The following is a 27,481-nucleotide window of genomic DNA, read 5'->3' on the forward strand; positions in this document are numbered from 1 at the left end:
TTTCTGCAGGCCTGCAAAACATTATTTTTCTCTCCCTGGAGGTCTCCCACTCACTAATTTAGCTGTAAGTGTACCTTAACTGGGCTGAAATACTCATTAGGTTCATGCACATGCAATTTTCACAGCATTCTCTCAATTTCTGTATCTGCAGATAATTCTTATACATACACTCAGGAACTGCTTTCTGGTATACACAGTAAAGATGACTGCTTGATCAAGAGCTAGAGAGAAGCCCTTTAGGTACTCAAAGTGTTTAGCTTCAGACACAGGAAAAAATGTTGAACAACTTAGTGGTGTACGAGTAGTCAGAAACTGGCGTATAGGTAGCGGCACTAACTTTTACTGGTAGACCTTGCTGTGGAATGTACCAAATAAGCACATCTCCACTGAAATACACGTGGCTTGCACAATGATTCCCCAGCAAGGCAAATACCTGAGTCTATGAAGTACTGCAAAATGTTATCAGAGAAAAGCAGGCATGGTGGATGCAGCAGGACATAACAACCCTGCTAGAAACTCAGTTTGTAGCATCTGTCTAAGCTGAAGGAGGCTTTTCTTCTAGACACAGCCAAATTCGTCCCTTGTACAACTCACACTGTTAATCACGTCTGACCTCACCACTACCCTTCAACTATGCCTGGCTGGTGATGACACCCTACACCTACAGCTTCTGTGCCCCCACCGCTGGGATAACTCTCACTATTCATTTCCCACTAATTCTGAGCTCATATTGCTCCGGTTTGCCTGGCACTGTTTACATACAGACATGGCCTTATCACCCTTTAGTTCCTTTCATAATGACTTTCACATTCCCATTCCCTGGGGAAACGTGTGGATTTTTTCCTTAATTTTTCCCTCAGTTTCTCAGATACTCACCCAAGCACATCTCTTGGTTCAATTTGTTCTCAGCATCAACTTCTAGATTGCGCTGTAATGCAAAACTGCCAGTGCTACTGAATGCAGTCTTTTTACAGTTCTGCTAAAACCAGACTTACAGGCACACCCAAAAGCCTTCTAGCAGGGCTCTCCAGCAAGTAAAGCACTGGTACAGCAATAAAGTGCCTTTCTTAAGAGAATCTCAAATACTGCATCCTACTGCACGGAAGTTATTCTCTCCACAGTGCCAATGAAGAAAACAATGGATGAAGAGGTGAAGGATGTATCTCAGTTCACAGTGTAACACTGTACAGAGTCTCCTGAGCAAACCTCTGAGCAAGGCGGTGCATTTGCACAGTGCAGAGTAGCTGCATAGCTGCATTCGCGCCGTCCAGTCCCTCTGCCGCACAGCTGGCGAAAGCAGCCGCGGTGTGGTGCCAGCCCCGCTTCCAAAGCCGCAGATAACTCTGCCCGGCACGCTGTAGACATAACTGTAGTGACTTGCTCCAGATCACACAATGAGTCAGTGTCAAAGCTAGCTCAGTCAGCTGGCCTCTAGGCTCAGGCTTTAACCGGCCTTCAGGAGAGGAAAACAATGCCGGTTCAGACATTCCTTAAATACTAGGGCCGCGAGGGCTGTGGGGGAAGGCGACAGCATCCTGCCTAGATGAGGGAGCAGGAACTGTGTTTGCTTCCCATTTCCAAGAGCCCGAGATATGTGCACTTTGTTTGTTCCTGGACTGACTTCTCTGGAAATGCGTTTTGCTGGTGACTCATTGAGGTGGGAAACAAGGCCAGGCTCCCAGGCTGAGTCACCCCGGGGCGCGCGCAGGGTAGGAAGGGATGCTTTCAGGTGGCAAGCACCAAGCAAGTTAATCACTCGAAATTACTAAAATCTTCTGCTCTGGAGAAACAAGAGGTTGTAAGCAAAATCTTAGGGGCTGACTAGGATAGTCACCGAGCTGTCTTACTCTATCAGTCAGTGTGATAATTTGCCATGCTCCAAGCAAAGTGACAGACAACCATAAACAGGGATTATTTTATTCTGAAAGAAAGAAGATAGAAACATGGAAAATATAGCTCAGAGGGAGCACAAGGAGATGGTGATCAATTTAGCTACTATCGGTTTTGGTCTCCCTCTCTCTCTCCAGAGATTTTACACCTTAGGAATGAGGAGAATGAAGCTTTCATTCATGGAAGATACCTATTTTTTAGGTTAGAAAAAACATCAAAATGATCTTTATTCTCCACATCACTTGTGAGCCCTGTCTTTTTGTGTTAAGGATATTTAGAAGAAGAGACAAAGTGATTTTGTTTAAGTGAGGAGTAAGTCATGTCTGAGTATGGCTGATACGAACAGTTTATAAATAGAACTTCACTAACCCTATAGAATTAAAAATATTTATATTATTTACCTAAAACAAACAATTTGAAGACCATTCATGAGACTAACAATGGGGAAAAAATTAAAATCACACTTCTGCATTCTTGTCAGAAGGTGTGCAGGATGAACTGAATTTCAGTTACTTGCTGGTTAACAGGAGAAATAGTTGCCTCTTCCTATTACAAAAGTGTCTGAATATCTTACTGCAGTTATTACACAGACAATTTAAATCTAGATCTCAAAATGCTTTTTCAAATTGCATTTATTCGACAATGTCTCTATTAAAGCTGGTTAAATGTTTTAACTTCCATCCCAGACAAAGTGTTGATTTTGACATTTTGAGAGAAACAGAGCAATGCATTTGGGATGAAGAGATGAATATTTAGGATTTTCATGAAATGAAATATTCCAAGAACAGCAGCTAAGAAAATTCATATGAAAATCAGCATATAAATATTGAGCTACTTCATGGGAATGCACGAATGTTTGTCCACCATTTAGCCTGGTCAAAGCAGTGCTGACCAAGTGAGGAGGTGAAGGCTGGGATGGACGCACAGCGGCAAAACCAAACAGCACAGAAGTACTGCCAGGCTGCAGGGTCGCTCTGTCTTGTTGAGCTGTACGTTCTGCATTCGTTTTAGGTATCCTGCTGCCACCGCAGCTCCTTCACAGGGACAAGACAGACAGGCTGGATGCAACACAGGCTGCAGAAGTGAGCAGGCTTGTGAATGATGAAAGGTTAAACACGTGCAAAAGAAAAAGCAAGGCATAGAAAGCAGGCGAGTATAACAAAACAACAGCGTAAGGGTGGATAAGCGAATGTGCATCTCAGATGAGATTAATTATACTTTGAGTCTAATCTTGCTGAAGATGGAAGGCACATCTCCTCTGGCACCTTGGCTTCATGAAAATACCTGTGGCTGTCATGTCTCGTTGGCTAAATGCCGTCATGCAAAACGGTTTTACTAGCCCTATCAGCTCATTAATGCACAATTTGCTAATGCACAGGCATGAGGGCCGGGATCCTGCATCAGCAGTCCTGTTGTGGCGGTTTTGTCTTTGTGCCAAAAACTTCTGAGAACATCTTTAAAGAGACAGTTTTTCTTTAATTCAGGTAACAGTGCGCCATGCATTGCAGGTTTCATCAAGAACAGCTATGTCCATCTTCTATAAAAATGTCTTTGGTTCCTAAAATAAATATTTGATCTTAAAAAGGTTCTTAAAGTTTCAAATTTAAGTGATCAAATTTATTGTCATTTCTTCTTAACTTCTGTAGATATTTCTTCTAACCCTGGGTCCAGTAAAGAAGTATTTAAGCATTTCCAAATAACTTACTCTCCAGTTCCCCTTACTCAGATGGCTTTTTGTGTAACTGTATACAGCACTGCTATATTTGTACATAAACCACCTTAAAATTCAAACAAAAATGTCAAGAAGTTCATATATGAGGCCTTTAATTCATATACAAAAAACACGTGCAAGGAACATTCAAAAGAAGTTTCAATCCATGTTAGGCATCTGAGGAATGATGTTTTCACATTTAAGATAAAACAGGAGTCAGAAGTAACCATTATCTTTTGGCAAGTGTTTTGCAAACATAAATGTCCCCCTTAATCTTTGGAAATCAGGACTTTAGACTGCATGATATTTAAAAATCTTCTTTTAAAGTATATGCATGTACTTGTACATATACATAAGTAAACACTTAAGCTGTATTAATTAATAATTCAATAGCCTACTTAAGATGCAAGCCTATTTAAAATAAAGCGTGAAATTCTTACACTGGGTATTAAAACATAAGTTCAATGTATATTTTTTAAATGAATGAAATAAAACTCAAGGTGAAAACCATAAACGTTTGCTGTTAAAGTTTTAAAGAACATAAAATCACTGAGCTGATGGAATTACCATCTGAACATCTGGAACAAGAATTGGCTGAACTGAACCAGCTTTTGATAAAAGTGATTTTTCTACATGTGCAGAAAGAATATTGGAGCTGAACAAGTTGAATAATCTGAAACAGAAATAGCAATAGGTTCAAAGCCGAGAAACTAACAGGGAACTAAACACCAAAAAGCTTGTGTTCCTCGCTAAGCTGTGAATAAAAGTGAGGAATGAAAGCAGCACCTCTCTTCGTGCTTACGTTTTGAGGGACACTGTGATCAGCAGCAAGCACTTCGATTCACTAACTGCAAATGATCCTTCTAAATCAGTTACGTTTTAATGAAAATATACGATGATGAGCTTTGCATGGTTTCTTCTGTGGACAGTATGCTTGTAACGGTCTGCGTGGTTAGTTAAAAATACTGAAGGAGAGAGGGGTTTTGAACAGCACGTGTGCACTGAGAACTGAGCCATGAACCGAGCCAGACGCCGAGCATGCGGGCACCCACCCAGGCTGCTTGGAAGCAGTGGGCTTCCACCCCTGCACGCGGGCACTGCAGGGGTAAAACACCGACCACTGCCATGTAAATTCTCAATTTTCTCATTCCTGCATGAGATGGGTACATATTTTTCTTTGCCTCCTTTGGCCCAGGCTTAGCTTGATTTGCCATGTGCTGCTGTGGGCAGGCTGGCTTCAGGCTGGCTTCTCTTCACTTACTTCCCACAGCCCATGCTTATTTTTAGTCTCAGGACCCATACCTGTGTAAGTAATAGTACCATTGTTAGGGGAGGATGATATATATGACATAAATATGCGATACATACGCTCTTAAAAGATGTTTCTGAACAATGCACTGAATTCACAGCAATGTATTTTCCGCAGCAGCAGGTGACCCCTCAGAGAAGACAGGGAAGGGGGTGTACGGCACAGTTAGTCACATCCCCTAGATCTGGGACGACAGAGAGTAAATTAATGAAACACACCATCAGCAATGCATGGCGGTGGCTCAGGAGCGCTGGTGCTTTGCCCGGGGCTTGCCGTGCCACCTCCCTGCCTGCCCAGCCTCGAGGGGCTCGCTGACCACCGCGCCAGACAAACCTCTGCCAAATAAAGCAAAACAAAACTTTCTACTCAAGTGAGCAGGAAAATTAATTTAAGGAGCAGCCTAAAGCTCCGAGACACACCCTCAGCCCGAGGGGGGGTCTGTGAGCCAGGACAGTGGGGACGAGGCTGGGCACATGGCCAAGGCTGAGGGTGGTGACAAAATGGCGCCCTGGCCTGTGGGGCCTGGGGAACGCGTTGCAGGGGATGAGGCCTACTAGTGCACCCGGGGCATGGCGTGGCCCCAGGCAGCAGGTTTGGCCATGTGTGGCTGGTGCAGGGACCCTGCCAGCCCACCGGAGAAGCTCATGGCAAAAGTGTGGCTTGGGGGCACCTCTCAGCCACCACGGTTCAGCAGATGATGGCGGTTTGACAAGCTCTTCCTTGCCACCTCCCCTGCAGATGCCCAGGCCCAGGTCCCACCATGGTGGCCAGCCTCTTTGCTTCAGCTGCCGGCTGGCACACCCGCTGTGCCTGCAGGGGACCGTCAGGGACCTGCTGCCATCTGGGCTGGCTGGGGACATACCGTGCATGGCCACCCTGCTCCCCTATCCCCTGTCTCACGGGTGTTGAGCTGGCACCGTCAGGCTGACGCAAAGCAGTCGCTGACTGCATGGCTTTGAACAGGGTTGCGTGAGGTCTCGGTGGGCGGCTGTTTTGGGGCCCATGGTCTACCTAAGCTCTGCTGCAGGCACCTGCCTGGGGGGGTTGTATCACCTGGGCCAGGATGCCTTTCCCCTGGGGCAATCTTGCTGCCACCTTACTGGTAAGGCCAAGCAAAAGGCAGCAACTTAGGCAAGGCTTTTGCCAAGGTTAGAAATCAGCAGCAGAAGCCAGCAGCTCTGCTCTCCAGTCCTCCAGCCCAGCACCACGTATCCCCCCCACCCCGTGTGCTGGAAGGACATCGTTTGGCATTTCATCATGAACTCCTGTTAACAAACTCATTACAAGAAAGTTACTGCAAAATTTTTCAAACTGAACCCCCCTCCCCCGCAAACACAGGAGATCACAGGGAGCGTTTCAGTAATGCAGGACGGAAACTGTGCTGCACTTCTTATGTAAAGTATGATGGAAAAAGACTTCAAAATCACAGGCCTTTCATGTCCTGTATCATCATTCAGCCCACAGGATCCCTATCGGCTACAGTAATCAGTTTCGGCTGACAGCTACCAAAGCTGCATTAAGTATGTGGTAGTAATTTTAAATTAAACATGTCTTATTTTACATATAGAAGGACATTAAGGCAAGCTGCACTCCTGGTTTTCATAAAAATTATCCAGCTGATTGCTCCTGCATTAACTGGGAGACACACATCAAAGGAGAACTGGGAGACTGACATGGGCCCCCAGTGACTTCAACCAAAATGAGTTTCAGGCAGTTTCAAAAATTTGTCTCATCCAACCCGAATGTAGCCACAGCATTTCCAAAAAAGGGGCGTCAGAAGCAAGTTCTCGCTCTGCTTAGAGCCTGCCTCGGATCTCAAAATTGATTTAACCTGGAATTTGCTTTCGGTGGGAAGCAGCTAGCCTGTGCGTTGTGCAGGCCTGCCAGTGGCTTTTGGAGTTTCACAGGAGGAAATAATCTCTTTAAATAATGGTTTGACCTTCCAGCATCAATAAAGTATTATTGTGAAAATGGCTGAATGAGACTCCACAGCCTATTGCTATGGGAAGGATGAGAATGAGAGGAGGTAGCCTGCGAGGAAACAAACGGGCAGGACAAGTGTAGTACACTCCCAAAATGGGAGACGTTGTGCGCATGTGCACCTCAGATGGACGTGCACTGTTTCTAGTGTCTCCAACACCATGGCAAAAGTTTGCCTATGTGTCCCATTGTCCCTCACAGTGCCTAGGCCAGGGGGCAGCAGCTCCTCCAGCAGAGCAGTACAAGGAGGACTGAGGGGGCAAGAACAGTGTAATTTTCAACGCAAACCAGAAATGAATCTCAGCAAGAAGAGATGCCAAGAGACACAATGGCAATCTCCAGTCGTATTACTCTTGTCTTTCTCCTGCATCCCTCGCTGTAACCTGTTGTAGATACTTGCTTTCTGTTTGAAACTACATAAGCAGGTTTGGGAGGCAAGAATCTGTGATACATCTGCAGGACACCGCAGAGCTGTGCCTCCATCTTTGTGAGGTATATACCCTGATGGTGTAAGAGGAGCAAGTGCATCTCTTTGACAGCTGAAATTTGCATCTGCGCTATGTTCAGAGAGGGTTGGTATCATTTATTTGTTGGTGCCCCGCAGCAGATCTGCCTATCTGCTTGAATGCTCCCACTTCACGAAAAAAGCCCCTCCAGCTTTTTAGACAAACTCTGTAGTTTGCAGGAGAGGGAAATGTCAAAACAGCACAGAATGATATTTAAAGCAAAGCATTACCCACCAGAGCAGGCAGATCTGGAGGGGATGTTTTTGAACCTAAGCTAGCACAAACTTTGTTTGGAATAACATTCTACTGCACGTGCACTGTTGCACTCACTGGGGACTTACCTGGCTCTGTGGCTGTCTGTATCTGTCAATTAAATCAAAGATTCCCCATGGTGACATATCAGGCCAGATGCTGAGAAAGACAGTGCCATTGCTGTGATTTTTTGTGGCTATGCAAGCTGGGGAGCAGGTGCAGTACCCAGGGAGGATCCCCCCTTGAGCCATTGGGGTTCCTTGCACATTCCTGGCCTCTGCTATGCACACGAGATGGTGAATCTTCTGTTCCCATCTGCTTTCTAGTAATCGGGACCAACACTTTGCAGAATTTCAGGGAAACCTAAATGCTTTTTCTGGCCTCCTCTGAGTGCTGTCTCTGTGATGGGAATGTTCTGGGTGACTCTTTCAGCATGTATTGGGTTTACGTGGCAAGGTGTTGGTAGCAGGGGTGGAGCTACAGGGATGGCTTCTGTGAGAAGCTGCTAGAAGCTTCCCCTCTGTCTGACAGAGCCAATGCCAGCCGGCTCCAAGATGGACCTGCCGCTGGCCAAGGCTGAGCCCATCAGCGATGGTGGTAGCGCCTCTGTGATAACATATTTAAGAAGGGAAAAAGTTACTGCACAGCAGCAACTGCAGCCAGAGAGAGGAGTGAGAATATGTGAGAGAAACAACCCTGCAGACAGCAAGGTCAGTGAAGAAGGAGGGGGAGGAGGTGCTCCAGGCACCGGAGCAGAGATTCCCCTGCAGCCCGTGGTGAAGACCATGGTGAGGCAGGCTGTCCCCCTGCAGCCCACGGAGGTCCACGGTGGAGCAGATATCCACCTGCAGCCCATGGAGCACCCCACGCCAGAGTCGGTGGATGCCTGAAGGAGGCTGTGACCCCGTGGGAAGCCTGTGCTGGAGCAGGCTCCTGGCAGGACCTGTGGACCTGTGGAGAGAGGAGCCCACGCTGTAGCAGGTTTGCTGGCAGGACTTGTGACCCTGCAGGGGACCCATGCTGGAGCAGTCTGTTCCTGAAGGACTGCACCCTGTGGAAAGGACCCACGCTGGAGGAGTTTGTGGAGAACTGTCTCCCATGGGAGGGACCCCATGCTGGAGCAGGGGAAGGCTGTGAGGAGTCCTCCCCTGAGGAGGAAGGAGCAGCAGAGACAATGTGGGATGAACTGACCGCAACCCCCATTCCTCGTCCCCCTGTGCCACTGCAGGGGGAGGAGGCAGAGAATTCAGGAGTAAAGTTAAGCCTGGGAAGAAGGGAGGGGTGAGGGGAAGGTGTTTTTAAGATTTGGTTTTATTTCTCATTACCCTACTCTGATTTGATTGGTAATAGATTAAACTTATTTCCCCAAGTCGAGTCTATTTTGCCCATGATGGTAATTGGTAATTCTCCAATGCAAGTCCTTTCCATGGGCTGCAGTCCTCCATGAACTGCTCCAGTGTGGGCTCTCCCATGGAGTCACGGCCTTCTCCGGGCCCAGCCAGCTGCTCCGGCGTGGGGTCCTCCGCGGGCTGCAGGGAATCTCTGCTCTGGCACCTGGAACACCTCCTCCTCTCCTTCTTCACTGACCTCGATGTCTGCATGGTTGTTTCTCTCACATCCCACTCCACTCTTCACTGCAGCTCCCTTTTAGCAGTCTTTCTCCTCTTAAATATGCTATCCCAGAGGCACTACCACCGTCGCTGACTGGCTCGGCCTTGGCCAGCGGTGGGTCCGACTTGGAGCCGGGGAGGCTTCTAGCAGCTTCTCACAGGAGCCACTGCTGTAGCCGCTCCCCCGCTACCAGCCCCCCGCCACACAAACCCAACCGAGGTGGGCACCTGGCCTCCAGCCAGGGTCGACCTACCACCCAGCCACAGCACTGCTCAGCTCAGTAACTAGCAGTACACAAGGCACTGCGAGTCCTGACTTTGGGCATGCCATTTAACTAAAGGTGGGATTTTTTTTATAGAATCCCTTAATCCTAGATATAGCTCAAAGTACCTGACTTGGCAGTAATATCTGACCATGAAGAATGGATCATCAAGGTCTTGTGCAAAATAGAGGTTAGCTACATCCGATAAGAGAGAAGTGTGTAGATTCAGGTACTTCTACACACAGCCTTCTCTTAGAGATTTCAAACCTCTCTCAGTTTTAGGGAATAACATCAGTTTACACTCTGCACACTGCAGGGAACATGTGCTAAAATCACCTAAGGGAACAATTACGAGTACAAACCCAGCAGTCCCCCAGGTAAGTCTGCAATTCCCAAGCAGCATGTTTTGGCCACACAATTCTTTTCAGTGAGACTCTAAAGCCTCTGTAGTCTGTACTAACGTGTGGGGATAGCAAATCTACAGCTGCCATTGGCACTGTGCTGCATTGCAGAACTACATCTTCTGTGCGTCGTTACTTAGGGTTGAATGTTCAGCTATAGAGAAGACAGCTGGGTGGGCTATTGTGAGACAGGAAATACTATAGATAGCAGCACAGCACTGGATTTGCTTTTAGCACAAAGCTCATCTTCACATGCCATTTCCTCCAAAACCTTAAAAAGTCACGTCACAGTAAGAACTCAGACTTACTGTCAATCTGGTAAGATTTAAATATAAACAGCAATTGCTGTAACAGAAGCATAGGGCTAATGTGAGCACAAGTTCTTATTTTCTTCAGACAATCACAGATCAGCTCCATATGCTAGTTTTCTAGTCAACAGCTGTGTCCCAGCTATTGATTAAATTTTAATTAATCAAGCTGAAAAATGGTGTCACTGGTTGCAAGTGCAGCTTCTCATAGGCAACTCAAGTTTGGTTCATTGTGCTTATTCTGCTTTTCAAGAAGAGCTACCAAAAAAATCACTACTTTAAGGCTGCAGCAGCATTCCTTATCAGGCAAGGAGAGCCAACAGCAGGAGACAACAGACTTCTCAAGGTCTTGAAGTCCAGCCACTCCACCGTTCTCTGACATTCCTCTTCTCGGTTTTAACCTAATGGTACACTAATTCATTAACAAAATGGCAAGAACTTTCCCTCCCATACCTGAGCTACAGTACAAGCTACAACATTGATTTCCTTATATTGGTATGGCATTAGCTATCTACTCTTAACATTGTTCAGAAATGCAGCCTTAGCTTGACAATAATTACATTTGGCAATTATTAACCCCCTATATGCGCTACCTTCGCAGGTAGGAGAGTATCACTAATGCATCGTGTCCCTTTGCCTTGTGCGCTTTATGATTGTTACTGTAACAGTAAAGCAATTATTCTCAAAAAAAGGCCTTTGAAGTGTGGAGTACTTTGAGCCTTGTTTTCACAGGTGGGAAACAGACAACAGTATTAAGCAAAGTCCAAAGGTCACACAGGTTGCCTGTAGCAAAGCAGCAAAACTAGACACAGATATCCGAAGCACCAGGCTAGTTGTTTAAAATGCACAGTTGTTGAACTCAGTATCCTTGTATATGTGATGTAAGGTGGAATAAAAACAGCAATGGAAGAGCTCCCTCCTGTTTTCCTTCTCTTTCATGGGTTTAGCAAAATGTCTGCATCAACTCATGTCTTTGAATGCAAAGTGTGTCTCAAGAGCCTGCCCTAGCTCCTTGTGAGGTTGAGGAAAAACTCTCAGTAGCCATTGTGAGGGCAAATGAAGTTGTAGACACTGATGTTAAAGCACTGGAGTCCATCCGTCTCCCCAGCCACTGCCAAGAAGCAAAGCTACTGCAATCAGGATGGTTCACTTGTGCCTTTACCCAAAAGCATGGGATTTTATGAGCAATATAGTTTCGCATAGCTGACGGTCTCAGCCGTATCATGCCAATGAAAATAGCAAGTAGGTTTTTGACTTTGGCTCTAGGATCCTGACTGGTTTTGAAATAAAAATCTGAGGAATCATGGTCCCAAGAGTCTTCCTAGCTTGTTTTGTCTCAGCTCAGCATTTTCTCTTTCCTGCCCGCTCTCATAAGACCCAGTTGCAGGGATCACCCTTTATCTGGAGGCTCTCAGAACTGAGATTTGCAAACTTCTCTCATCTGCATAGCACCCTTTGACTACAAACCTACTGAATTAATGAGGGTCAAAACCTGTGAGTAGGGCCACCCCAGTATCTGAGGCATAAGCATTTACATAGTACAAAACAAATATGATCACAACTGGTGCTACGCTATAACTTGGGTTTGCAAACTTGGCAAAGCAGCTAAGGAAACTGAAGGTGAGTTGGATGCATCCTCTTAGGCTGAGGAAGTATCCCTGCATCCAAGCTGAGGTGTGTTGAGAGAGCACAGTATGAAAAAATCCATGGACTAGGATCCTTCAGCACAGCCTTGGGACAAAGGCATTTGATGTCTATATCCAAGTTTCTACTTCTGTAAAAAGACTAACACATAGGTTCAGGGTGTAATGTTTGAAGTTGCACAGTGTCTAAGTGTACACAAACCTATACCTACAAATACCTATGCTAAGTATTATTTTTAGTCTACATTGTGCCAGTCCTTGGAGCAGAGAAACTTCATTGGTAACAATACGAATCCAGCTTATTTTAGCATTAGTAAAAGATTAAGAAAAAAGACCTCCCCTTGCAAAACTACAGGTAAAAACCCCACAGCAATAGGATTTGGTGAGCTCCAAACAGCAGTAACACTCATGATATCCTAGCAGGGTTTCAGATTCGATGGTCTAATTCCTCTTCTCAGCATTAAACTCATTTAAGTGATTCTGCCACAGTACTGAAAAATAACCCCAAATGAAAACCCAGATAATGAGATGTTGTAGATTAAGTTAGTCTCACTCCAGGTTTCTCATTATGAAGACTAGGTAAAAACCTATTTGAATCCTCCTTACTTCAGAAGGCAGATGAGGTGAGACACAGCTCTGAGTTACCTCCGTTACAACATACAGCAAGATTGGGGGTAGCACACAACACTCAAACATGAAAGTGTCAGTCTTGTTGAGTATGTCTCTGTTTTAATTTGCACTTGTCTTTACACCAAGACTTATTATATATGGAAAAACATGGGCATGCACAAGTGACTGAAGAGCGGATATTTTTGAAGAAGCGTGAGAGGGTTAGGCCTTCACTTCCGAGGGAAGCGCAGCCAGAGACAGCACCTCACTCCATTACACACTTTGAAAATACAAGCCAAGTGAGAGTACTAAACTCACTCCTTTTCCACAGAAGGGCTTAAGGAGAGGAGTGTACGTAGTGAGGCCAGCTGGGTGACTCAAATCCAAACCAAAAATTAGTCTTAATTTTCCTTATGATTCAGGTCTACATAAAGATCTCACCTATTTGGAAAAAAAACCAACTTCAGCAGTGAATGATCAGTTTTCATCTTGAGCTGGATTACAAGTAACGTGGTCATTTCAGGAGAGACTCATTCATTCTTGTGAACAGAAGTGTGCTCCCTTCCTCGGTCTCCTTCTGGCCCCATGAATCTTTCCCTTATTCCTGTACAGTGGCGCAAGTTTCAACAAGCAGGACTGGAAAACGTTTTCATTTCATTTTATAGGCTTTGGGAAAGTAAGTTAATTGCTAAAAATACGCAGCAATCATAAGAATAGCTATAACATTGAGAACTAATAGGCAAAGTTAAAAATCTGGAAGTGGTATCCCGAGTTTACAAAAGGGAAGTCACATCTGCTTAGTAAAGTTTGCAGCTATTTCTGTATGGCTTTGCTTAAGCTAAATGCTGGCTGAATTCACATGTTTATCCTGGCTTTGCTCTTCAGCCAAGTTTCCTATTTCCACAATAGAAGCTCTGCTCAGCCCATCATTAACATTTGTCCTGAAGTTTCAGCAAACGGCCCTTGAACTCCAAAGTGTTGTCTCTGATGCAGAAAGAACTCGGTGATATGTGTTTATTGAAATATATTCTCAAGAAAATGCTATTAATACTTTTTCTAATGTTAATGAACCTGTGTTTCTTTGAGAAATATTTTGACTAAAATTGTTGCACTAAAAATCTAATTAGGTTTAAAATTGAGGTGCAGATCACTTCTATTTAATTTTTAACTACAATTTTACAAATCTCAATATAATTTTGATGCTGTCAACCTTTGCTAAAAAGTGATTTTTGTTTTTGCCTATGGCTCTACCTGTTTTTCTTATTTTCTCTCTTTTTTACTTCCAGTGCAGAACTACTATGCTGCCACAAGCTTTCACTTAACCACCAACCAAAGAAGCAATTTAACCTGTGGAGTTTAATTCTACCTTGTACACTCGAAATGCAAATATTTAAACATGTGGCTAATTCTAAACAGAGCTAGTCAAGTGAATAAAGCTACTTACATTAAAATATCTGTGAGATTAAGCTTTTAGGCTATGTTTACACCATACTGAGTAGTACTGTGTAGAGACACCCAAGCTGGATCTGGAGCTAGATGGCGGAAGACAAGCCAATTAGGTTAGTCGTACAGGCTTTGCTATCATAACTAGATTATTTCTAGGATTCACTGGTGTGCTGATGGTGCTCTACTGTGCATATACAAAACAGCCTGTTCCGAACTAGCCCTGGACTTTCTCAAGACAGTACTGCACAGTGTTACCCCATCATTATTAGTATCAGTAAAGCAGGAATCCTTCTGCAGGAAAATGCTACATCATTTAAAAAAAGTAACTGCATCCTTTCATACACAGCAGATATTTTTAAAGTGCTTGTTTAAAACCAATTATTGGTTATACTATTTCCAGCTCAAAATCAGACATGTATAATCAATTTGAGGCCACTATTTCAAAGTTAAAGCTCATAAAATGAACATCTTACAGTTCTACATATAGAACTCCTCCTGAACAGCTACCCAGGACTGCAGTTTTTTAACTGATGATTAAATTTAGCCATCACGAAAGGGAGTAATGATAATAAACATCATTAAGACTCTACAACAATTTACACATTTTGCAAAACCTTTTATATTAATTTTAAAAGGTGAAGTGGACATCTGCATATCTTCGCTAGAATACGACTTGTATTTCCACCAAGATGCTGAAACGCAATTTAAAATCTATTCAAAGACATAATTCCCTGAGATCGCAGAAACACACTGCATCCTCGGTAGAAATACTGAAGAACCTTTTTGCTGTTATTTTTATCTATGAAATAAATTATGTGAAATGTGAACTAATTTCACTGTTCTGACACAAACATCTTGCCAAAATGCTGTTTTTGAATATAACTTGTTCTCCATGTCACTAACTGCGGCACTAACCTTGAGTGCAGTACGTGAGCATTGCTGCTTTTTTTTTTTTTTTTGCTTCTTAGCTATCAACAGCTGTACATGACTTAAATTTATCAGTTCCTTAAAAGCTATAACATTTAGAAAGTTTGGTCTTATTAAAAGATGCATTACTATATCTACAAGCGACAAAGCAAGTTCTGCTATGATGATCTCATCTGCAGCCTATGTGAATTAAATATATATTGATTTATATACCTAAATGCCCATACATCTATTCAATGTTAACTGCAGAGAGAGAACAGAAAAAAAATACAGCCTGTCTGTAGAGAGGATTTATACCCAGCCCATTTTTCTACTTTGAACTTCAGTTTTAACAGTCACCTTGCAATTACTCTTAATATTGATCTTGGCTATGCTGAAGCTAGAGGCAAAGAATCTTACCAATTGTTGTGGAGTCAAGTTTGCACTCAGTTTTTGCTAGTATAAATCAATTACAATGTTAGAGTCCACTTGGGACTTATTAAAAAGACTATAAATTCTGGCCTGCATTCTCAGTGAAACTCAACTTTCAGAAGAAACAAAATTGCAAAGAGCTAAAAGCTCATTCTCCATTACAGCTATTTGAAGGGTTGGAAGAAGTTTCCCAAGTTGTTTAATGGCAAGGAAGCGCTTAATCATCCATTGGCGTACACAAGATCACACTGGGCATTTCACTGAATTACAAACACAAGTGCCCATAAATTTCATTGCACATCAGTGACCAAATGAAAATACCTATGAAATTCTGATCACTTAGGAGGAAAAGACAATCTGGTCATCCCATACAGCATGTGCCTAATTTCCGCATCAGTAACCAGAGTTATTTCTTGACATACAACACACTGAATTAGGACTCCTGGAACAAGTCAGAAGTTCTGTCCTATGAAAAGCTTCCTGCCATAAAAATGTGAATTACTGGACTCTAAGTTACATCTTCCAAATTTCTTGTTCCAAAAATACCTGAACAACTTTAATTCTGTCAGCTGTTGCTTCATCCAGTATCAAAATCTGAAAGCAGCACATAATCCTGGCTGTTACCTATAGTAATGCTTTCCCTCCCTGAACATAAAAACACATATGGTGGGCAGAATGACCATGACCAAGAATTGTCACAACTGGCAATCCTTACAGAGCTGTGGTCACAAAAATCGTTTTTACAAGCACCCTTTCAGTTTTCTTTATGTAATTGCCTTCAACAGAGTTACCCTATGGATCACACTTGCATTTTATGGCCACATCCTAGAGTGATACATTTGAGTGGGGCAGTCATCAAGACTGCAAATGTCTCAAAATCCAAATTTTGAAAGCCTTATTCCCTATTAGCCTGTCTTAATGCCTTAGCTTGATTAAAGCAAGATGAGGAGTCAGAAGTACCAAAACCAGGCTGAAAGCAGCAAGATGAGGAGTTAGAAATGGTAACTTGCAGTCCTTCTAAAAAGAATCATGTTTACTAACACAAACAAGCCGTTCCAGCAGTGCAAGTTCCACTCAGCACTGTGCCGAACTCCTTCCACATTGATAAGGTGAAGTTTCAAATTCTGTTTAGATAATCCATAGAAACCTAAAATCAACAATTTTGAAATGGGTTTGATTATTCAGTGACTGCCTGAAAAGGCAGCAGTTGCATACTAGCCTAAGCAGGAAAATAATCCACTCAAAAATATTTTCCCCTCAGACTGCTATCAGTAATCCTCTTCACCATTTTTGAAGTTACTAACCCTTATGCTTATCACCAAATCTGAAACACCATTAAAGTGATCATGATAAGAAAGCTTACCAGAATCAGTAAATACTTGGTTTAAATACGGCAAAGATGGAGATAGAGAAGAACAAACAATCCAGCCCCCTTTGCTGTATCACAAAGGAACTGATGGAGCAGCATGCCACAGCCCTGCTCATACAAGCATTCTGCTTGTAGCATGGTATAGAATTGCATTTTAGATTATTTATATAAACAGTTGTTCTGACTGTCCTTTTGGGTTTTTTTTTTGTGAAAAATGTGGATTTTTTCTGCAACTGTATCTGGAGTTTCACTCTGTTTGATCTTTGTTTATCTGCAAACTCCCACAACATCGGAGCGTTTCCCATGGCTTTCTACCAAAGCAACTGTAAGAGCTCTGGAATAATGACCTCTGATTTCTGAGATACACAACATATGTTTTTATACTGGAAACTTCAAGTTCCTTACAGAACTTGGATACAAAATGCCCCCAGGAGTTAAAACATACCACAGGAAACTAAATACATGGTTTTTTTTGAAAAGACTATCTAGGAGCATGCTGTAAATTACTGTAATAAACCACAAGCAAGACAGCTCTGAAAAACTGTATGATTTAAAAAGTTTTAAAGCTGGGAGTTCATGAAGGGGGACTGTCATAAAAACCTAAGTAGTCATGAGTAGCATAGAGACAGAAGATAAGAAACAGCTGTTTGCTGTCTCTTCCAGTACCAGAAGCAGCGACCCACAAATGAAGCAGTAACCTGCAAATGAAGCTTGCAGGAGCCAGAACAGAGAAAAAGTGGCTTTTCCTGCAGTAGGGAGGAAGCCCGTGGCACTCCCTATTAGAATCTGCAGATACAAGTAGTTTCCATGGGCTCAATGGAGGGGTGGTCAAATAGACACACTTGGAATCGACATCCCTCAGGGTTTACCAAATGGACAAACCAAATCAAGCTCAGGAAATCCCCTGAGCTGAAAGCAGTTGAAGCAGCTGCTGTGCTTATCCTATTCTTAACTTTTTCTTTAGGAGTCAGCTCATGTCCGTTGCTGCCCACAGCAAAATGGGCAGTCTTAAACACTGTAGCTGCTCTTTATGTTCCATGCAGAATGAAGTGCAACCAGCCCAGGGCTCTCAGAACAAGTGTTTAGCAGCTGATTGTATCTTGCTGAAACAACATTAAGTCCACCTGCCTGGTTTTTTTTTTTTGTTGGTGTTTTTTTTAAAAGATATTTACCATCTCTTCAGTGATAACAAAAACATTATGTAATACAGCAACTATATTTGCAGAAAAAAAAAGAGTATTCTTAAAGATCTGGCAAATCAAACGTGTATAAAGTATGAAGGAGTAGGAAGCCAATTTGCTTATCATCCTCTTTTGACAAGACAAAGTCTAAGGATGGAACCACTCCTGTCAAAGAATATTTATCAACTCATCTTAAATTATTTTGTCTAAATACTAAAGCCCCAGTAGTATTGTCTTCGCTATGATACAGCGCCATCTGTAAGACTTATGAAAGAAGCAATCTTTGAAGTCAGATTTGTTGTTTAGAAGCATTGCATATTACCTGAGATATTGTATAGTTCAAAGTTCTGCCACTCACTTTGCAGTCCTTTCTAGAAACACAGAGATATATTTCATTGTTACAAAAGATCCCATTAATTATGGCACAAATGAGAGAAAGTAACAAAGCTCCCTGTTTTGTAGGACAGATTACTGATGTCAGGTCATGTACACTTGGGATCTGCAAATGCTGGGGAAGAAAATTTACCACCCAGACAGGGCCAGCATTGTGAGAGCAAGAACCAAGGAAGATCTTTCCCACAGAACTTTTTATAATTTCCAAAGATTGTGTGTTTATTTCTAGAGGTTTTGACATGAAAACAAATGAATAATAAGAAGTTATGTGTAGCAACTGCCCATATATATGAACTTATCCTTTAATAAATCAGGCATGCTGAGGTACTTTATTCCCTTTTCTCTCCCATTTAACCTAAGGTAAAAGCACTTCACAGAAGCTGACACATAATACACAGAGCTCTCAGGGCCCTTAATTGGTTTTTGTTTGTTGTTTGTTTTTTTTTTTAATTCCCCAATGCAGTAGGCCGGTATAGCTTGGCAGCAGTTCCACAGGACCACAGGATCTTGCACCAGTAAAACTGGCTACTTCCAAAGGACGTGAGAATTTTTGATGTGTCTCAGGAAGTCTGGCTTTTCCTCACCAGGAAGACAGGAAGTTTCTGAAAGCAATTAAGCCAGGAACAACCCAGAAAAATTCAGTCATGACAACCATCTGTCACAGTAAAGGGGAGCCATCTAGATAAATCTTCTAGAAATGAGGTACACACAAAATGTGCTGCAGCAGCAGCAGCTGTATTTCACCAGCTCATTCACCACTCCACTTGCCTTTTTTTCCTGGATCCTCTAATCCTGCTGCTCTGAAACACGGTTTTATATCTTTTAACCTGCAAGAACCTATAACCCCAAGTATCTTCTTGACCTCCATATTTGCATAGAACAAAATAATTCTCATCAGGGATGGGGAATAAAATTATCATCTTCAGAGAAGTCCTAAGTGACACAAAGCTTTCCAGCTGATGATTACTTCCTGGAATTCCAGGACATTTTATGAATTTACATGATATGTATCAACCCACAGAAAGGAAGCAAAAGACTAAGTGAAAAAGGCCAGAAGTCAGGGTCTGGGGAGAAGCAGCATCACTTATGCAAGAATAAATTCTTCATTTCAGTTTGGATCATGAACAGTGTCCTGGTTTCGGCTGGGACAGAGTTAATTTTCTTCTTAGTAGCTGCTACAGTGCTGTGGTTTGGATTTAGTGTGAGAATGATGTTGATAACACTCCGATGTTTTAGTTGTTGCTAAGTAGCGCTTATCTTCAGCCAAGGACTTTTCAGTTTCCCATGCTCTGCCAGTAAGCAGGTGTGCAAGAAGCTGGGAGGGAGCATAGCCGGGGCAGCTGACCTGAACTAGCCAAAGGGGTATTCCATACCATGGAACGTCATGCCCAGTATATAAACAGGGGGGAGTTGGCCGGGCGGTGCGGATCGTGGCTCGGGAACTAACTGGGCATCGGTCAGCGGGTGGTGACCAATTGCATTGTGCATCACTGGTGGTTTTTTGTTTGGTTGGTTGGTTTTTTTTTTCCCTTCCTCCCCCTCCTTTTTGTTATATTCCTTTTCATTACTATTATTATTATTATATATTTCATTATTACTATTGTTAGTATTATATTTTACTTTAGTTATTAAACTGTTCTTATCTCAACCCACGAGTTTTACTTTTTTTTTTCCCCCCTCTTTCCTCCTCCTCACCCCACTGGGAGGGGGAAGGGGGAAGCAGCTGCGTGGTGCTTAGTTGCTGGCTAGGGTTAAACCACAACAAACAGGAACACACTGCTGTGAGCAACCACTAAAATGACTAACTTTAGCCTTTTGTGCTTGTAAGTAAACCAAATTTTCCAATACTCTAAAAAGCATAAGATCCACAGAAAAGTCCAGAACTACAATGCACCACAGGAAAGAAACATGGACTGAAGCTCTGCTTTAGACTCATGCAATAGCACTGTACTTGACTAAACACTACAAGGGAATCCCAAGAAGCAATTACACCCGGTAGAGCACAGAAAGGATCCCCCTTGCCTCCACAACACCAACTGTCAAATATTGTTACAGGAAATGCAAAAGTTAAGGTTTAATATATTGACATCTTCATGATTCATCCCTGTAAGACGTGATGGTATTCTGAAGCACTGTTTTAATCCTGTGTGCCACATGGGAGTCCAGGCCTTCCTGCAGTCTACCTCTGATCTAACTCAGGCTGGTGATAGCCAACTATTACCCTCCACCCAGCCAGACCACTTTCTCATTCCAACAATACCCAGATGGTATTTGTCTCCACCACATTCTTATTCCCTGCTCCTAATTCTGAAAAGAATTCTCTCATGTTTTCCTGTCAACACAGGAACTGGTTTCCCAAATAAGCTGCTGCTTATATCAGAACTCCTCTCCCATCAAGATTTTCTTATCTTTAATTCCATATGTGCCCTCAGTAACAAATTAGTTGACCCATCTCCAAGTACAACCCTGATAACTAATACGGCTTTCAAGAGCCTGTTGACACCTGCTTTATCACTTACCATACCTACCCGCGGCAAGACTCTGTAAGAATCGTATTCATGTACTCTGTTTGCTTCTCAAACAGGCTCTTTCAGGTACAGCCTACAGTTACTCTCCTTGCCAGAGATGGCCCAATTAAGCTGCAACATCAGGGGGTTTTAGTACCTAGAAAATGTATGTTAGTTTGGATTACAAAGTTACCCTGGCTAGCGAATATCACCTTGAGCTACCAAAATCCACATTAGTTCAATTTATACTTTTAGGGAATGAGCTTGGGATCTGAAAGCATGAGTACTTCATATTTAAACTCAGTATTCGGTAGAATTGTCAGCAGACTAACAGCAGTGCATCAAAATAACATTTTATTGACCTGATTTAACCACATCCTCTGATAACCTGCATCATGCCAAGAAAAAAGCCCTGTCCATATCTTACTAGAATTGTATTGTTATACGAACAGAAATAAGCACATACTATCTCAACTGTATTAAAAAGTATGTATTAATCATAAATATTTACAAGTGACACTTTTTCTTGTAAGACTGTTTTAAACCAGAAAAATTCACAAATAGTAAAGGGAGAATCTAATAAATGAATTGAGAGACACAATATCAATCAATGACTGCAAAGGGCTCAAAGTTACATTTTTGTTTTTATTTTTTAGGGAAATCCAAGAAGAATCCAAAAATAGTGATTTGACTCTAGACAGTTATATAAATCTTGTGAAAGAATTAATATGCTCCTTCAGTAACAACATCTGCACCATTTTCAAACTAATCCAGTTAAAAAAGGAAGTATGTTGAGGAAACTCTGAATAATTTTAAGTTATTTATTTACTTATTTATCTGTGTTAGCTATAGTATTTGTTTTATTTAGAATTTATTTCTAGAATAAGGAAAATACATTTTACAATGGCAAAAATCGGAATTCTCAAATTTCATTTATACAAATAGAATTCTATCAATTCTTAGAAAGTACCTGGGTTTTTTTTCTCTTTTCTCCATGATATAGCCCAAAATTCATTTTCTGTGAAGAAACAGAAAAGTTTATTCTAATAAAGCTAGAGAACAGATAATTTTGGCCCCATGTCTGTAAAAAAAAAAATCTGAAGGCAGGAAATCCCATGCAAGTTAAATGCAAAACATCTATAGACTTGGGGGGGGGGGGGGGGGGGTGTGGTGTGTGGCAGGACAGGAATCAACCCAACAAGCTGTTCTAGAAAACCCGGACAAGATGCCACCAAAAAAATCATAATTTGCAAAATGATTCATATCTATAAGATATAAAGCTGCTCTGTCAAAGCACAGAAGTCAGTGCATGACAAAATTATGTACTAATTCAGGAAAGGGTAGTTATCCAACAGTAGAAGCATGACATCTAGCGGCTACCGCATCTATTTGTTCACACCCTTCAGCCTTTGTAAAAAGATCTGAAACAGGCTGCCTATTGCTCACCTTTAGTGTTAAAAAAAATGCAATAGTGGTTATGATGGTGCCTGTGTTTAAATGCCTGTATTGAAAATACGTGCACGTATCAACTATCTTCAAATGCTTTCATTACCCGAATTAAAAACAGAAAAATTATGCTTTTATGATATATAATTGATGCAAAAATTTGTCTAAACCTTTAATACCAGAGATAAAGATCCACTTTATACATTAATGCTATATTGTTCTAATACAACCTATTAAGTGCCATGTTCTTGAGTAATTTGCTGTAACTGCGATACAATTCTTGCAAAAGCTGTCCCCCAAAAGATGATCATCCTATATAGCATTTACTTAGACAGCACTATATTACACAAATATTTTAAAAAGTCACAGACTCAAGCAATAAAAAAGCACCCTAATCTCTCCAAAAACATAGAGACTATAAAAGATACTATAGAATTTTAAGATTTTTTTCACTAATAGACAGTGTTAGCCTCACTCTGGAACCAAGACAATCTATCCAAACTTCTCTAGTGATGAGACTGAAGTGCTTTATTACAGTTAGAGCATTACTTTTCTTAGATTCTATGCACTGCCCCTCTAATAATACATTACAAATAATACAAAATACTAATTAAGATTTTGTTGCTCTTCTCTTATACCCATATCATGTTTGTGTACTGAGGAAGTGACTATTTTTCTCAAAACATTTTCTTCTGATTGTTATGGTGATCTAATTCAAATCCTTGCTCCCAGAACTGTATGCTTTACTTTCACTTTTGACTACAAAACCTGCACTTCTGAAAAGGGCAAAGAATCACAAACTGCATCATTTGAGAATTACAATACCTTATTTTACAACTGTAGTGTGTGCAAATCATCATTTCAATGAAACTTGTTACAAATATTCTTAAACTGTGTAAGTACAGCAGGTTCTACAGAAAGTAACATGGATAATCAATATTCTACCATTTGAAACAAACAATAAATAAAAGTTTAAGTATTAAAACTAAGAAAAAAATATTCCTGTAAATTGTACAGTACCTTTTGGTTAAAGCTTCTTAGCAAAAATATGTGTTTTAAGCATTCCAGTTACAGATGGTTCAATATTGAAATTTCAAAGTTTCCCCATCATGAAAAAAATATTGCATTTTTCCATAGGTGCAGCAGAAACTGTCTCTCTCTGAACAAGGCTTCAGTCTTTAAAAATATATAGACAGTAAGTATGAATTCAAATGAAACATTAAAAAAATTATAATACAGTACTGAGGATGTATGGTTGTTGTGCATTACGGATTTTACATTCCTTCTTATTTTGAAAAAGCAAAACTAGAGAGCCCATTGTATATCACTGAGTTCAGCTGGATCCCCAAGTCCTCCATCAGCCTCCAAGTAATTCATAAGAGCTGTCATAGCAGTGTCATCATTTTCACATATTGCATCAAAGTCCAGCTGAGAATTACCACCTGTAAAATTATTAAAACATTAATGTAAGCAGTACAAAGCATGAAGAATATGGTAACTTTCAAAAACATATTTGTTTTTAAACAGCACGTTCCTTTGAAGTTGAGACAAACATTTACATGTAAATGTTAAAAAAAATAATCAAGTAATAGAAATAATGGCTGTCCACAGACAGTTATAAGGACATACATAACTTGATTTAAGAAGACGACTTAAGTCTTGCCAATCCATTGGACTACCTCCAACTGCTAGCTAATAAAACTTGCATCCATGCAATGAAGTTTATGTCACTAAAGTGGAAAAACTGCTTTCTACTTTACATCACTTTAGTGGGAAACACAATCATGTACGTGAATTCTCATCTGATGTACTATGCCAGATGAACTCCTGAAACCTTACGAGTTACTATGTGTTAGCTCTAGTAAGGTAAAATGCTTTAGCTCAAGTATCAATGAAAAATGTTTCCTTGCCTATCTTGGATAAATGCTGTTAGGTTTTTTTTTTCCTCCAAACCCTTATTTGAGGATTAGCTTTTTTTTTCCCCTTTGTTTTTTTTTTTTATATAAAGGGCTCATAGCTAAACTGGAAGAAAGCTATAGGTTATAAATAAATAAAGCAAGCTCTAGTAACTGAAATAAAAGAGGGAGACAGAAAAGTTTAAGAGCTGAAATATAGGACAAGCATAAACATTGCTTTTATAGCACTTTGCCTTTTATGTTAAAAATAATACAGTGGCATTCTTCTCTTACAGGGCCAGGGAATCCTATATCCAGACAAACTGTTGCCTTAGTTCATGCTTGAACGAGGGGAAAATAAAAAAAAAAAAAAAATTCTTTCGGAAATATTTTGACTAGCCCTTTGTATTGAATATTCATAGTTTGCAGTTAAGAAAGAGATAAAGTGCTAAAAGGACAACAGTTCACAAATTACAACCAGTTCCCTTGCATTGCACTGAAATACTTTTCCTTACCCACCTCTTTTCTGGACAGAGAACTAGTAAGTACCTAATTAAAACTGTGGCATGCCAGAATGCAATGGTAAACTTCTGTTACAGGATGTTATTTTTGTCATGAGATTCAATCATTGATCAAATTTTGCTGTTTGCCTTCCAGTGATAACACATCTGTTTTAAGTGTCCTCTCATCTTCAGACAGACAGACAAATCTCTTTACAATTTATACATGGTTGTAAAGTGGTGCACTCAAAAATTACACCATTTATCAGAAATGTCTTCCCCTGCAACCCCCAAAATACCCACATGAGAAATAAATCTTACTGAGGAGAGGTTCATTATTGGGAAATGGAACAGCACCCTGGTTTTGTTCTGAAGTCTCCAGAACTTCTGTTTCCGAAGAACGTAACTGAATCAACTCTTTATTTGGCACCTGAAAGAACAGAAGTAGTAAAAAGGGACAAAATTAAATCCTAAATTTAGTCACAATTACTACATTACAGAAATATTATAAATCGCTGTCAAAGTATTAAGAACTAAATTGAGTAAATGAAAAATATGCATCAAAGGCAGATCTACTGCATTTAAAAATAATTTTTTTGCAGTTCACATAGCACTGGACTTGGTTTAAATAAAAGGTGTTACTTACACATCTGTCAAAGGTACTTCACAGTGATGGCATCTGCTTTATTGAGGGTCTAATTCAATATTCAGGAAATAAATCCAGCACAACAAATTGTACTGGTATATACTTTCGATGTCTAGTACCACAAACTACAAATTCCCAGTGACATCATGTTTGTCAATGTTGACACATTCTAGCTAAAAGATAAAAAAAGACCCTCATACCTACCATATTCTATATGCATTAAACTATATAAATTATAAACTTGTATCTTTTCTATTATTTTGCATCTTGTTACCATCATGATAAAAATCTAGAGTAGTTTTAAATTACTTTTGGCACTTCAGAAAAATGAGGCTAGCAACAACAGAGATGGAAGTCATTCTAATCCAAACATACCAGAAAAAGATCTCCCCCCCCCCCATTTGTTTCATGTAACACATACATGCAATTTAGCAGGATAGATTTCTCGGGTTGCTTGACTTGTGTATATTCTACTAGGAAATTAATAAAAGTTGAAATGATTTACAGAAGCATTTTAGGAACAAATGAGATACCAAAGCACAGAATAAAGAAAAACCTTCAATGAATACAATGAAGTTATCCTTATGATGAGATGCTGCATGATTTAGAGAGTTCAGTATATATAAGTCAACCAACTCTTACGGAGAAAGACCTGCGGTAAGGCAGAGGAGAACTGATCATAAAAAAAGGGAGGAAGCCAAAACAATCCCTAGTCCAGAACAGTATTGTTAGGAAATGAAAATTGCAATGGGAAGACAAACCATCTTTAAATGGAAAGAAATTTACATTCAAATAAGTGCTGATGGAGAAGTACATGTTTGTTCATACAGTTCACAATATAAACATACAATGTACTTAGGTAAAAAAATATGTTAATTGTTCCATAGCTATGGTCAATAACTATGATAGTTATAGTTTGTGGTGTTACCAGCACTACTAGATTAGCAAAGCAGCATATTCTATCAATTTTTAGCAGACTACTGAAATAATTTCAAAGTAAAAATTTTGAACATTTCAAAACTGAGAACATACAGCATAGATTTTTAAAAGGGTCTTCAAGAACATTAGGATTAGAAGTACAAGTGAGAGAAAACAAGAACTGATATTTAGGTTGTCAAACTGAACAGGTGGAAACACTTTTACTCTGACAGTTATTTAGCAAAAGTTTTAACGCAATTCCAAATCCAGAAAAGTCCTCATCACATGAATCACGCTCATGTTTAGCATATTTGTAGAGCTTCAGCAGAGAGCCTAATAAATGAGTGGAGACTGCAGTCCTCTCAGGCTCAGGAACAGCCCCTTAAGGCTTGAACTGATGCCCCTGTAAATGAGGTTGGAACTTCTGCTCCTGTCACATCTCTCAAAAGACTTTCATAGCTGCCAGGTAGCTGGCAATACCTTACACATTCTCTCACAAAAACACAAGTCAGGGTAATTTGGTTCAAACATAGGCTTTGAGCTATCTGACATTAACCTTTTACTTTTAGATTTTTACAGGCAGTGACATACTCACATTGCTGCAGTTTACAGTTAAAGCTGGAGAAGGTGACTTTCTCAAGAGATGTGATGGACTTAACTCCCCAGATGGTGAAGAATGCAACCTAAAATTGTATATGTTTAGTTGATTTACCAAGTCACATTGATCATAAACTGAAAAATAGCCTATGTGTTGCAGAACCCACCAGACCTCCCCAGTGAAGAAGCACGAGCCAGCTAATCTGAAGACAACATTGTCTTAAATTCTCCTGAAGATTCTAAATTCTCCTGCTCCAAGTTTTGATAACACAAAAAGTAGAAGAGATCAATAAAGGCCATGGGTCATAATTACTTGAGCACACTTTTATTTCTCTGTTGAATCACCAGCACTGACAGACCAAGGAGTAACAGGTTTCAGAATTATGCACACTGGGACAAACAGGTACATTTCAAATACATACAGAATACAGACAACATAAGGAAGTTCTGCTAAACAGTGGAGGGAAAACAACACATCCTTCTACTGTTCCCTCTACTATTATTTTGTTACACCTGTCTTTCCACATTTCATAAAATTCCAACTAAAAATAAAGACCACTTATTTGTTACCAGAATTGTTTGAGATACTGCTCATCCTCCCTCACGAAACATGCCAGATATGAAACTACGTCGTACCAGGGCCCTTTGGACAGCTTGCTCCCATCTCCCCCTGCTCTTCCTGACTCCCAAAGGACAAGGCTATAGAAGAATTGGGGCACTCTGGATGACATCCATCACTTCCTCATATCCGAAATGTGATAAG

At 41.0% G+C, this 27,481-nt stretch overlaps 1 protein-coding gene across 6 annotated transcripts in view; it reads right to left on the bottom strand.

Moving 5' to 3' along the window:
* Window positions 1–4,870: 4,870 nt before the first annotated feature.
* The window catches only part of BMAL2 (basic helix-loop-helix ARNT like 2), a 56,547-nt gene continuing 33,936 nt past the window's right edge, over window positions 4,871–27,481 (bottom strand). For 3 of the 6 annotated variants that reach the window (XM_050915637.1, XM_050915633.1, XM_050915638.1), the window contains 4 exons: window positions 26,717–26,804; window positions 24,879–24,987; window positions 23,183–23,604; window positions 21,054–21,734 (listed from right to left, as the gene is read on the bottom strand). In XM_050915637.1, coding sequence (XP_050771594.1) covers window positions 23,468–23,604; window positions 24,879–24,987; window positions 26,717–26,804 — 334 coding nt within the window. In that variant the 3' untranslated portion in view covers window positions 21,054–21,734; window positions 23,183–23,467. Of the gene's footprint in view, window positions 4,904–18,457; window positions 18,812–20,737; window positions 20,874–21,053; window positions 21,735–23,182; window positions 23,605–24,878; window positions 24,988–25,142; window positions 25,377–26,716; window positions 26,805–27,481 lie in introns of those variants that run through there. The other 3 variants (XM_050915636.1, XM_050915634.1, XM_050915639.1) reach the window with 3 other exon arrangements.

Source organism: Gymnogyps californianus, chromosome 1, assembly GCF_018139145.2.
Source record: "Gymnogyps californianus isolate 813 chromosome 1, ASM1813914v2, whole genome shotgun sequence".
Lineage (NCBI taxonomy): Eukaryota > Metazoa > Chordata > Aves > Accipitriformes > Cathartidae > Gymnogyps > Gymnogyps californianus.